Source organism: Bos mutus, chromosome 1 (genome assembly GCF_027580195.1).
Source record: "Bos mutus isolate GX-2022 chromosome 1, NWIPB_WYAK_1.1, whole genome shotgun sequence".
Lineage (NCBI taxonomy): Eukaryota > Metazoa > Chordata > Mammalia > Artiodactyla > Bovidae > Bos > Bos mutus.
The window spans coordinates 129,287,674-129,301,426 of NC_091617.1; the positions used below are offsets into that span (position 1 = coordinate 129,287,674).

The following is a 13,753-nucleotide window of genomic DNA, read 5'->3' on the forward strand; positions in this document are numbered from 1 at the left end:
GGATGACTTTTTTGCAAATTGAAGGTTACATTGTGCTTGAAAATTGTTAAGTAAGGAACTCACCTTACTTGTAGGAATTTTGTTGTTAACTTTGTTTAATTCATTCAGAAATACTTACTGAGTGCCTGTTTTGTACACCCTCTCAGGTACTGAAGATACACAGTGAACAAATTATCCCTGTCTGATGAAATTTACATCCTAATGGTAGAGACAGACAGTAAACAAACACATAAAAAAATGTACAGGATTTTGGAGTGTTGAGGGCTATCGAGGAAAATAAAGCAGGGAAGAGACCACAGGTAGTTTGTTGGCATATAAGATGATTCGGTAATTCTTTACTGAGACGGGGCCATTTCAGGAAAGATTTCAAAGTGGTAAGGGAATAAGCCATGTAGATGTCTTGGGGAAGAATGTTCCAGGCAGAGAAAATAACACAGATAAAGGAATGAAAGACTGTTGTACCTAATATGTATGAGGAGTTGCAAGTGAGTCAGTGTAGTAAAAACAAGTGAGCAAGGGAAAGATACTAAGAGAGGGGAAGCAGGACTAGATTTAAGGTCTTGGGAGTTCCAAGAAGCATGTTGGCTTACACTCAGGTGGGAAGCGATTGCCGAAAATTGCAGTCAGGGGAATGACATGAATGGCTGTTTGTTTTTTAAAATCTTTTGGCCACAAAGTGCAGCATGTGGGATCTTGGTTCCCCAACCAGGGATCAAACCCACACCCCCTGCATTAGCAGCGTGGAGTCTTAACCACTGGACTGCCAGAGAAGTCCTATGAATGTATTTTAAATGGAGGCACAGTGGTAAAGAATTTCTCCTGCCAGTGCAGAGAGATGCAGGAGACGTGGGTTCAATTCCTTGGTCAGGAAGATCCCCTGTGGAAGGCAATAGCAACCCACTCCAGTATTCTTGCCTTGATAGAGGAGACTGGTGGGCTCCAGTCCATGGGGTTGCAAAGAGTTGGACACGACTGAGCATACAGCATATATTGCTCTTGCATTTAGAACAGACTATACTATGGGAGCAGGGAGACTAGTTAGGAAATTTGAGTAATTGAATAGGGGTGGTGGTGACATGAACTAGGGTGGTAGGTTAAGGAAGGGTGAAGACAGAGAACTTCTTAGCCTGTATGCATTTTCAAGATAGGTAAATATTGGGAATGGGAGGAAGAATCATAGATTACCTTAAGTTTGTGGGCTTGAACAGTGGAACGATAGGTTGCTGTTAACCAAGGTAATGTATAAAGTGCTTATTAGCTTGCAGTGTGGCACCTAGATGCTCTGTAAAGGGTGATTCTCTTCTCCAAAATTTAGGGTAAAAATGAAAGACTTTTCTTTTCTCTAATATGCTTCTACCTGCATAAGTGAGTAGAATATTGCACCAAATAATCAGGTAATAAATTACACATTTAGCTGGCACTTTGGAGTTCTATAAAGTACTCTATTTGTTGGCCAAGATATTTATCCTCTAACTGGAGGTGGAACTAATATTTTTTTATATGACTGATACAATAGTGACAAGAGTATCAATGGTAATAAAACTTTTTTTAAAATTCAAAGAAAAAAGAATTCTGTCAACCTTTCATTTAATGGATGCATAGATCTGTGACTCTATATCCCTTTTCTTCTTTTCAGGATGCTACCTTACGGCTGCTTAGCAACAGGAGACCGCTCTGGCCTCATTGAAGTTGTGAGCACCTCTGAAACAATTGCTGACATTCAGCTGAACAGTAGCAATGTTGCTGCAGCAGCAGCCTTCAACAAAGATGCCCTTCTGAACTGGCTTAAAGAATACAATTCTGGGTTCGTGTGTTTTTGTTTGTCTTCTGAACAAACTGTCAAACAAATAACTATTCTCTCAGCTAGACTCATCAGTGTCCTAGAGGAAATATTAATATTATCTATTGCTTCATTTCTGGTTAGATCAAAATGATAAACAGGCCTTCCTAGAGTCTAACAGATTAGCATTGAATTGTACTTCATCTAGATAAAATTTCAGAGCCGAGCAGTAGTTTAACAAACCTAAGAGTTTAAGTATTTAACGAGTAACATATAACTTTTTAAGTGCATGAACTTCTGTAATTATGGGAATGTATGAACTTAAGTAAATTTTCAGTAGATTTTTACAGTAGAAGTAAATGAGTTTGTCAAGTGGTCTCTCCAAACTGAAAAATACAGTGCTAGAAATTCTGTTGTGCTGTGTGTGCTTAGTCATTCAGTCGTGTCCAACTCTTTGTAACTCCAGAGAACTGCCAGGCTCCTCTGTTCATGAGATTCTCCAGGCAAGAATACTGGAGTGAGTTGCCATTCCCTCCTCCAGGGGATCTTCCCAGCCCACGGATTGAACCCAGGTCTCCCACATTGCAGGCATATGCTTTTTACCACCCGCGCCACCAGGGAAGCCGCGGAATTGTGTTATTTGTGTTATTGTGTTGTACAATCCCTAATACATAGGAAATTAATGAATTTTCAATGAGAAGGAAACACTAAAAGTATTACTGGCTTAAGACTTTGAAGTCAGACTTAAATGTTTATCATTGGCAAAATCCAGGAACTTGTATATGAGAATCAATGTTCAAATTCTGATTTAGGGCCTTGTCCCTAAAGGGTCTATGTTAGTTGTTTCTGATTTAAATCAGTGACTTAAATGATTGGAACCTCAATACTTAACTCTTAAATATGGATTTTAGTCTTTGTTCAAAACTACAAAAGTGTTCCAAAGCCCAGTATCACCAGCAAAGCTGATGGTCTCCTCTCATTACTATTCATATGAAACTACCCCCCATCCTCACTGAAACATGAGCCCCAGGACACAGCAGTTTGAACAGTTGATTTCTAGTTATCTGGTATCTGAGCCAGCCTGCTGACTCCTCTCTGCCCTGCTCCTCTGAAAGGAAACAGAAATGTGGATTGGCTCCATCCCATACCTTTGGAGACTAAAATCTTTTCTTCTGTTTTTTTCTCTCATTCAGGGATGACCTGGACCGAGCCATTGAGGAGTTTACCCTATCCTGTGCCGGCTACTGTGTAGCTTCTTATGTCCTTGGGATTGGTGACAGACATAGTGATAACATCATGGTCAAAAAAACTGGCCAGGTAAGCAGCCAGAGTCTGCAAGGACCTCAGTGATGCTGTTATATGCAGCACAGTCTCTTAATGAAACTCAGATTCTTTATGATTCTCTGAGTCATGTCTTTGGCTTTTCTTTTATTTCCCACCCCTTGTTTCATATACCATCTGCTTCATTTATATTGGTTTGTTTGCTTAAAGTTAGGTGATAACATTTATTTAAATGCTTACAAATTATTGAGGTTATTTATAAGTGACCTAGTCCTTCAATATAAGAAATTGTATTTGGGGGACACATGTACCTGCAGATAGAGGAAGCAGGTATTATGTAGGGTGTAAAGAAAGAAAAGATTAAGAAAAGAAACAGTTGAGACAAATCCCACTTTATTTTTTCTTTTAGAATATCACATATGATCATCTGTGGGAGTAATGAGAAAGGGAGTGTGAGTAATATCATTTTGGCATAGCTTAGTAACTATACCAGGTTATTTATTATAAAGAAACTTAGTTTTGAAATAAAAGATTTCTAAATGTTCAGAGTGACTTTTATTTGTAAATCTTATATTTTAAGCAAAGAGGGATAAAATAATTTGAGATATTTTTCAGTTTAGCCATAATTCCCTGACACTAGAGGAATTCCAGAATAAAAATCTCTGGGTCACTATGTGAACTCTGACTCTCAGAGGGACCCAGAATTTTATACCTCCTTGGAGATCTGAGTAGATCTGGTTTTGGCTTTGAGAGATGAACCTTGTGTTCACACTTAAAAAAAATCCCCTCAGACTTCTGGTTAATCAGATTGAAACACAGGTTTTTCTCCATTCTTTCTTGACTCCCTTCTAATAAGATATTGAAGAATAAGAAATATGTTAGGGTCACAAATCAAACCTCAGTAAATTTCAGAAAATTGAAATTGTATCGAGCATCTTCTCCAACCACAACGCTATGAGACTATGAGACTAGATATCAATTACAAGAAAAAACCTGTAAGAAACACAAACACATAGAGATTAAACAACACATTTCTAAATTAACAACAGGTTACTGAAGAGGTCAAAAGGGAAATAAGAAAATTTCTAGAAACAAATGACAAAGAAACCACGACAACTCAAAGCAGCAAAAGGAATTCTAAGAGGGAAGTTTATAGCAATATGATCCTACCTCAAGAAACAAGGAAAACATCGAAGAGAGTAAACCTAAATTTACACCTAAAACAACTGGGAAAAGAAAAAGAAAAAAACTCCAAAATTAGTAGAAAGAAAGAAATCATAAAGATCCGAGCAGAAATAAATGAAATTGAAATGAAAAAAATAATAGTAAAGATTAATAAAACTAAAAGCAGGTTCTTTGAGAAGATAAACAATATTGACAAACCCTTAGCCAGACTCATCAATAAAAAAGAATAAAATAAAAAATAAAAAAGAGAAGAATCAAATCAACAAACTTAGAAATGAAAAAGGAGAGGTTGCAACAGACAATGCAGAAATACAAAGGATTATAAGAGATTATTATGAATAACTATAGGCAATAAAGTACATAACCTGGAAGAAATGGACAGGTTCTGAGAAAGTTCAGTTTTCCATGACCGAACCAGGAAGCAATAGAAATTATGAACAACCAAGTTACAAGCCCTGAAATTAAAGCTGTGATAAAAAAAGTCTCCCAGAACAGAAAAGCCAAGGACACGATGGCTTCACAGGAGAATTCTATCAAACATTTAGAGAAGAGCTAATGCCTGTCCTTCTAGAACTCTCTCAAAAAATTGCAGAGGAAGGAACACTTCCAGACTCATTCTAGGAGGACACCATAACCCTGATACCAAAAGCAGACAAAGACAAAACAGAAAAAGAAAACTACAGGCCAATATCACTGATGAACACAGATGCAAAAATCCTCAATAAAAGTTTAGCAAACAGAATTCAGCAACACATCAAAAAGCTCATACACCATGATCAAGTTGGGTTTACTCCAGGGGTGCAAGGATTCTTCAACATATGCAAATCAATCAATATGATACACCATGTTAACAAATTGAGAGATAAAAACCATATGATCATCTCAGTAGATGCAGGAAAAGCCTTTGACAAAATTCAGCACCCATTTATGATTAAAACTCTTCAAAAAAATGGGCATAGAAGGAACCTGCCTCAACATAGTAAAAGGCCATATATGATAAGCCTACAGCAAACATTATTCTTAGTGGTGAAAAACTGAAAGCCTTCCCCCATGATCAGGAACAGGACAAGGTGTCCACTTTCACCACTATTATTCAACATAGTTCTGGAAGTCCTAGCTACAGCAATCAGAGAAGAGAAAGAAATAAAAGGAATCCAGATTGGAAAAGAAAATGCAAAGCTCTCACTGTTTACTGATGACATGATACTGTACATAGAACCCTAAAGATAGTATAAGAAAATTACTAGAGCTGATCAGTGAATTTAGCAAAATTGCAGGATACAAAATCAATACACAGAAGTCACTTGCATTTCTATATATTAATGATGAAAAATCCGAAAGAGAAATTAAGGATTCATTCCCATTCACCATTACAACAAAAAGAATGAAATATCTAGGAATAAACTTACCTAAGGAGATGGAAGAACTGTATACAGAAATGACAATTAATTTCCAAAATATACAAGCAGTTCAAACAACTCAATACCAGAAAAACAAACAACCCAATCAAAAAGTAGGAAAAAGACCTAAACAGACATTTCTCCAAAGAAGACATAGAGATGGCAAACAAACACATGAAAAGATGCTCAACATAGCTCATTATTAGAGAAATGCAAATCAAAACTACAATGAGATATCTCCTAACACCAGTCAGAATGGCCCTCATCCAGAAGTCTACAAACAATAAATACTAGAGAGGCTGTGGAGAAAAGGGAACACTCTTGCACTGTTGGTGGGAATGTAAATTGATACAGCCATTATTTGGAAGTTGGTATGGAGATTCCTTAAAAGGACTAGGAATAAAACCACCATATAACCTAACAATCCCACTCCTATGCATATACACTGAGGAAACCAAAATTGAAAGAGACACATGTATACCATTGTTCATTGCAGCACTATTTACAACAGCTAGAACATGGAAACAACCTAGATGTCCATCGACAGATGAATGGATAAAGTTGTGGTACATATACACAATGGAATGTTACTCAGCCATAAAAAGGTACACATTTGAGTCAGTTCTAATGAGGTGGATGAACCTAGAACCTATTATGGAGGGTGAAGTGAGTCAGAAAGAGAAAGATAAATACCATATTCTAACACATATATACAGAATTTAGAAAAATGGTACTGAAGAATTTATTTACAGGGCAGTGGTGCAGAAGCAGACACAGAGAATAAACTTCTGGACATGGGGAGAGGGTAGAGGGTGAGATGTGTGGAAAGAATAACATGGAAACTTACATTGCCATATGTGAAATAGATAGCCAATGGGAATTTGCTGTTTGGCTCAGGAAAGGGCTCTGTATCAACCTAGAGGGGTAGGATGGGGAGGGAGTTTCAATATGGAGGGGATATAGGTATACCTATGGCTGATTCATGTTGAGGATTGACAGAAAACAGCAAAATTTATAAAGCAATTATCCTTCAATAAAAAATAAATTAAAAAATATGTAAATCCAAGATATCAAAGATAATAGAGGCCACAAAGGGTGAAAGACATCAGCAGATTTGGGGATGAGCAACAGCAAAATGGAGAAATAGCAGTGACTTAGCATAGCTGAGAAAATGGCTACTTGTAGGTGGATGTGTCACCCTCAGGAATTAGAGGCAGTGGGTGCTGCTAGAGATGGGGAGAGGAGAAGAAGCTAAAAACAGGATTGACTGGTAGCGTATATATGGAGCAGTTAGGTACTCACATCTCCTTCCTAACTCTAAGAAGGGCTAGACGGTTCTCCGAAGAAACCAATTCCTCTGACTCAAGGACACACAGGTTCTACAGAAGCTTAAGAGTAAGTTGCCATATTAAAAATGGGGATGAAGTGATTGTTGTCATGAAAAACAGTATGACTCCCAGCCACTTCTGCTTGCTTTGCTCCAGGAACATAGCAACCAGGTGTATATTCCCACTCTCCCGAGAGACTAGATGGTTCATCTCAAGAGAATCTCTTCTGTTCCAGTGAAGCTCACAGGTCCTGACTGTTGAGGTCTTTCCCCAGTCATTCTGCAAGGAAGCCCAGTGATCAGGAATCCTACCACATCCTTAGATTTTTCATTCATCTTTTTAGTGACTCATTCTTAAACATGAATGGTCAGCCAAAGATTATTAGACATTTGTAGAAACAGATGGAGATAGAGACCAAAAAGAAGCAAAATGGGGGGAAAAGAACTCTGGGAAAACAGAGTAACTACAGTAAACAGAAGATGATTTAAAAAGTGAAAAAAGAAAAGACACTGTATCTATGAAGTAATAAGATTCTATTTTTAAAAATCAGAAAATGGAATTTTTGGAAGTTAAGAAGAACAAATAAAATTAGAATAATATAGATTAAAGATGAACTAAGATTTTTTGAAGTCTTATAGAAAGCATAGTTCTTTAAATTCTTTATATGTTAACTCCTTGAATCATCATTATGACAACTTTACAGATTAAGTAGTATTATCCTCATTTACAGATGAGAAGATGGATAAACAGAGAATGACTACCAGGATTTAAATCCTGGCAGTTTGGCCCCGATTCTGTTTTTGAGGCACCGTGATATATATTGTCCTTTAATGTCCCGAAAAGGAACAAAATGCCTAATATGTAGAATAAAGATTTTGATGACAGAGAATTAGTCCAGGGAGGTTTACTGTCTATCCTAACGTTACAGAAGAATGTAGCTCATAAGAGGAAGGGAAGGAACTTAGCCAGAAAATAAAGATGGTTCCTAAAGCTGATGTTCATGAATATTCAGCCAAATGGCAACAAAAGATCCTTTATAGTGGATGAAAAGACCCTTAGTGAGGCCATCCACCCTCATATTGCAGTGCATCAGGCATAAAGTGAAGGTCTTAAAACCTTCCCAGAGACACACCAGGCCGCATACTAGGGTTCATAAGTCAGAAAGATTTGACTTCTCAATAGCAACGTTGGAAAGTATAAAACAGTGGAAATTATCCTTCATAATTTTGAGTGAAAATTCATTTCTAACCTAGAATTAATTCTATATCAGACTTTCAGTATAAAAGTAGAAAAATGGTTCTAAAAGTTGTATCACCTCTGTGCCTTTTTTTCAGGAGGATGTCAGAACGAAGGTCTAAACCAGTAGTTCTCAACTGGGGGTGCTTTTGCCTCTAGGGAACATTTGTCAGTGCCTGAAGACGTTTCTGGTTGTCGTGATGGAGATAGGGGTATTCTTCAGGCATCTCTCAGTAGAGGCTAGAGATGCTGCCAGATATAGTGTATATGATAAACACTCATATACAAGAATTACAGGGCCCAGATGTCAGTGGTGCCAATATTGAGAAAGTCTGGTGTATACCAAAAGAGACAGTGATGTGGGGCCTGGGAATCAGGGACTCCAAATAGGAGAAGAGTGAAGGGTGAGCACAGGGTGACAGTTCTGTGGCAGGCGTGGAGAACAGCCAAGCAGAGACAGGAACTGACAGACTACCTGACCCGGTGGACAACTGTTTTACAATGATTTTTAGAATTTTAAGATTTTGTGAAAAATTAATGACCAGATCGTAGAACACTAAGAAAACAACAAAACAAAAGTTTTGTCAAGGAAAAAGATGAGCAGAAAAGGAAATGTACAGCTTCCCTGGTGGCTCAATGGTAAAGAATCTGCCTGCCAGTGCAGGAGAGACGGGCTTGACCTGGGAAGATCACATGTGCTGTGGAGCAGCGAAGCCCATGAGCGACAACTGTTGAGCCCGTACTCTAGAGCTCGGAAGCTGCAGCTACTGAGCCCACATGCTATAACCACCGAAGCCGGCATGCCCCAGAGCCCGTTCTCCTCAACAAGAGAATCCACTGCAGTGAGAAAGAAGCCCACCACTGCAACTGGAGAAAAGCCTGTGCATCAAAGACCCGGCACAGCCAAAAATAAATAAAATTGAAAAAAAAAAGGAAATGTAATCATAGTATATACCATTACCACATGACTTAACTTTGAAATATATTTACACAGTTTGAACAATATAAAGACTAGATAATGGAGCACAGAGGAGCTTGGCGTGCAACAGTCCATGGGGTCAAAAAGAGTCACACACGACTTAGCAATGGAACATCAACATTGATTTAACCATAAATTATTCTATAGTTGTGCTGCATTATGAGGCATCACATCATCACAAGACTACTAAATCTTTACCTTTCACAGTAATCTAAAATTAGGAAGTAAAAATAAGTATAAACGTATTAATACTATCACATCATCACAACAAACATCATCACAAGACCACTAAATCTTTACCTTTCACAGTAATCTAAAATTAGGAAGTAAAAAATAAGAATAAACATATTTAGGAAACTATTTCCTAAATAAACTATTTAGGAAAATGGAGGCAAATATCAGGAAAGACATGTGAAAGTGTGGGAAGAAGTTACCTCTAAGTAGTAGCACTTAAGGTAGTGAAGGAACCGGTGGGGCAAGGATATACTGTCTTTTGGTTTGGTTCTGTATATAAAACTATTTGACTTTTTAAAATCAGACATGTTTATGATTTGCATATATTTTTCTTTTTAAAGATTGATCTTTCCCACTGGGTATATGCAGTTTAATATCAGGGTTATTGTTAAATATAAAAGACCTATGAATATCAGAAGCACTGTTTTCTCAAATGATCCAAGAGTCTATGAAAAGTGAGAAAGGGGTCTGATGACTTTGGATGTAGTACTTCAGGGTCTAAGACTGCTGAGACCTTGCCTTTTTATTCAGAACCCACCCGAAAAAAACGGGGGTGGAAATTAAATCCCATTTGTTTTCTAGCTCTTCCACATTGACTTTGGACATATTCTTGGAAATTTCAAGTCTAAATTTGGCATTAAAAGGGAGCGAGTGCCTTTTATTCTTACTTATGATTTCATTCATGTGATTCAACAAGGAAAAACAGGAAACACAGAAAAATTTGGCCGGTGAGTATCGCCCTTGTGTCAAAGTAAACACATCTACTGTTTTCTCAGTTAGGCTAGCATTTCTTAGCTGAGAGAGATTTAATTGGGGAGATAGTCAGTCTGCCAACAGGAGGTTTCAGGGAATTTGCCTGTGAGATCCATGTTCTGATTCAGAGAATGAAAAATAATGCTAGGAATTTGAGATAAATTGCTGTTTTATTCCAATAGAATGCTGCCTTTTACCTGCATTGGAAAATTCTCTGAAACTGTTAAGACATTTGATAGACATTTGAAATGCTGAAAGGGACTGGCATTTTGCTGTCATTCAATGTGAAGTATGATAAAAGAGAGTAAGGGTTCACAGAATGACTTTGTAATCTCATATCTATTCTTTGGTGTTTGATGTTTCCAAACACATTACTTATCATCTCAGATTTGTTTCTTCATTTTCAATGGTGACAAAAATAACTAAGCTTCAGGGGTATTTTGATAATAAACGATATATTATATGATGTGACCAACTCATATGATAGGCTTAACAAATGATTTCTAGTATTATTTCCAGATCTTTCTGGGCTTCTGCAGAATATATTCGGGGGACGTTAAAGAAATTAAGTCTCTGGAGTCAGACCACAAATCTAAAGTCTAGAAATGTGGTTACAAATCCTTATGGAGTATAATTGCCACTTTTTTACAATTAATTGTTTATGTCTCACAGAATTAAAAAGTGTAGTTTAAGTATGACTTTGCGTTTTATATATTTCTGTTTAGTTTTGTTTCTGGAAAAGATATATGTGGTTTTCGAGAGCTTGATTTATTTTATGTAAATTTTCATCCTCAGACAATTTTCAAAGAAGTAAAAATTTCAGCTTTATGGGAAGTTTCACTATATGTCTCATTTTCATTTATGAAATATCTTGTTTTCGTTCTGATATAATATTCCTGTGATTTGCTTGAATCAACTGAAGGTTCCGCCAGTGTTGTGAGGATGCATATCTGATTTTACGCCGGCATGGGAATCTCTTCATCACGCTCTTTGCACTGATGTTGACTGCAGGGCTTCCTGAGCTCACCTCAGTCAAGGATATACAGTATCTTAAGGTATAAACCTCTTTCCTTTGTAATTTGGGCCTTGTAAACATAGAGCTCAGTTGTATCTACCTGTTTTATCTAGACGTTCAAAGGAAATGGAATAAAATCATTTAACCTTGAGTGGTAGCCGCAAGAACCTAAATAGTTGTCTTGCAGTAATTGTAAATTCATTTCATCTACGAAAACCCTTTGGCAGAGGTCATATTGTCACCATACCTTGGTGTTCATGCTCTCTCCTGTAAATGGTATTTGAATAAGAACATGGAGTGTGCACTGTATGGCCGAGCCAGCCTTCTACAGACTTTGAGGTTTGCGCCTCACTATGGAGACTATATAAAATCACATTTTTCTCTTTCATTGCCAGGACTCTCTTGCCTTAGGGAAGACTGAAGAAGAAGCACTCAAGCAATTCAAGCAAAAATTTGATGAGGCACTCAGGGAAAGTTGGACTACTAAAGTCAATTGGATGGCCCACACAGTTCGCAAAGACTACAGATCTTAACAATCAGCCTTTGCTCCTAATGTGTTTGTTGGTTTCGTTTAGTTTTCATTTTGCACTTGCACTAAATTGAACATGACCCTGCCAGAGATGTTATAAAGGGAATGAAATCCTGGAACCGAGAGATAAATTAAGAATGGGGCATCCCACAGTAACGTAATCTGAATAATCCCTGACAACACCCTCTGCTTTTTGAATGCTTCCAAGATTCATCATGAAAACTCAACATTATGGATAATCATTTCCTGCTGACTTTGCACGCCAAGGAATGCTACTAGAGATTATTTTTGTCTTTTTTTTTTTTTAAGTATTTGGTACTTTTCTGGAAAGATGTAAATACTTCTTTTTCATATTGTGACCAAGTGTTATCACTCAGCCAACTTATCCATACCTGGGGACTAGTAGCTGTTCTTACTTTCCAAATGAGGCTTAAAAGAAAGCTTTCTTTCCTCCCTTTTTAAATTGTGTGAACTACAAATTATAATATAATTTGAAATTATGATTGTTTTTCAAGAGAAATCTTTTAAACCTGTGGAAACATTAATTCTTTTGTTGATATTTATCTACCATGATAGCATCATCCCAGCCAGAATTGCTGAAAATCTGCTTGGTGAGGCAAATATAATTTATGCTGCATATATATTTATAAAATTTCTAGTGGGAGTTCTATATAAAAAGATATTATTTTGATTTTCTTCAGCCTGTGTTTTAAAGTTTTACAAAAGCAGAGCTTTTTCCTAAGTTACTTTTTACTTAATATGTGATCCAGTTCTTCCAGCTGCTTCTATAATGAGGCACATATTAATACAGTTTTTACATGGTATCTATGAAAGAGTTCACTTCATAGAGCATAATACTTGAGCAAATGTATCCCAGACAGAAAGCAAATGAACAGGAAACTATTTATGGAATAAACTCCAGACCTAAAATTCAGTGTTTTAGTCAAATGCCAGCTGTTCTTACTGTATTTATTAAAACTTGTAATAATGTGATTTTTCAGGAATATTAGTTCAAATTGAAATGTTTCATGCTACATGGAACTCTTTAATTTATTTGTTGAGGTACCATATATTTAGGGTGCTAGATTGCAGATAATGTTAATATGTGCAATAGGAACTACTGGTTTGAATGTGTAAATGGAGGCTCTTTCTGAGTACTGGCAACATCCAGCAAAACTACTGCTTATTCTCCAAAGACTCTTGGGAGCTCTCAGTCCTCAATGACATGGAAAAGAGAACTGAATGTTTGCCCTGAGACTGAGTTTTCTATAGGAATTTTATTAAAAATTGTTTAATTTTGTTGTCTTCCTTAATGTTCTCAGTCAAATAAATGGGTGAGCTGGTTTTGGTTGCTCTTGGGATGTGTGGACCTCTTCTTTATGGGCAGCACAGGCCTTTGAACTTTGGTGCTGAGACTGTCAGAAATGGTCAAATCAGCAGACAAAGCAGCCTCAGGAGTAAGCTGAGGATCATGGTCTCTTCGGTGACTGCTCTCCTTGTTTCCCAGCCCATCAGGCAGTATGGGAGGCCTCTTGGACTTTGGGAGCCTGAGACATGAGGGTGTCCTCACAGAGTTTCCATGCCTTTGGGAAGGTTCCTGAGGTCTGGAAAAATGTCCTTTCAGTTAAACTTGGTACCCAAGGCCAGGCTAGTCACTCTATAGCTCTCTTCCATTAGGCAGATGATCAGAGCACAGTTTCTTGGAAGTAACTCAGCTGATGGTGGGGGTGGAGCTCTGAACTGACTGACCATTCAGTTCAGTGCTCGATGAACAGGGACTGTTCTAGCTCAATGAGAGTGCCAGGAGTAGAACTGAAGAAGGACAGGTTTGTTTGAGGAGTCTCTGTCCTATAGCAGTCCACCGTTACATACACCAGGATACGGGTCAGGGATTTAGAAAGTGGTGAGCATTGCCATGCAGAAGTGGGTACCACTGTTTCCAAACACATCTCAGTGCATGGGTTCCTTGGTAAACATATGTTTAATTAGTGAATGTCTTCATGAGTAAGAAATGGAAATGAAGTTGCCCAGCC

At 37.5% G+C, this 13,753-nt stretch overlaps 1 protein-coding gene across 1 annotated transcript in view; it reads left to right on the forward strand.

Annotated features, from left to right (window-relative positions):
* PIK3CB (phosphatidylinositol-4,5-bisphosphate 3-kinase catalytic subunit beta) overlaps nt 1-13,076 on the forward strand; it is a 178,881-nt gene extending 165,805 nt beyond the window's left edge. The window contains exons 20-24 of the mRNA XM_070375585.1: nt 1,637-1,804; nt 2,974-3,097; nt 10,006-10,151; nt 11,099-11,231; nt 11,587-13,076. Coding sequence (XP_070231686.1) covers nt 1,637-1,804; nt 2,974-3,097; nt 10,006-10,151; nt 11,099-11,231; nt 11,587-11,724 — 709 coding nt within the window. The 3' untranslated portion in view covers nt 11,725-13,076. The remainder of the gene's footprint in view (nt 1-1,636; nt 1,805-2,973; nt 3,098-10,005; nt 10,152-11,098; nt 11,232-11,586) is intronic.
* Nucleotides 13,077-13,753: the final 677 nt, after the last annotated feature.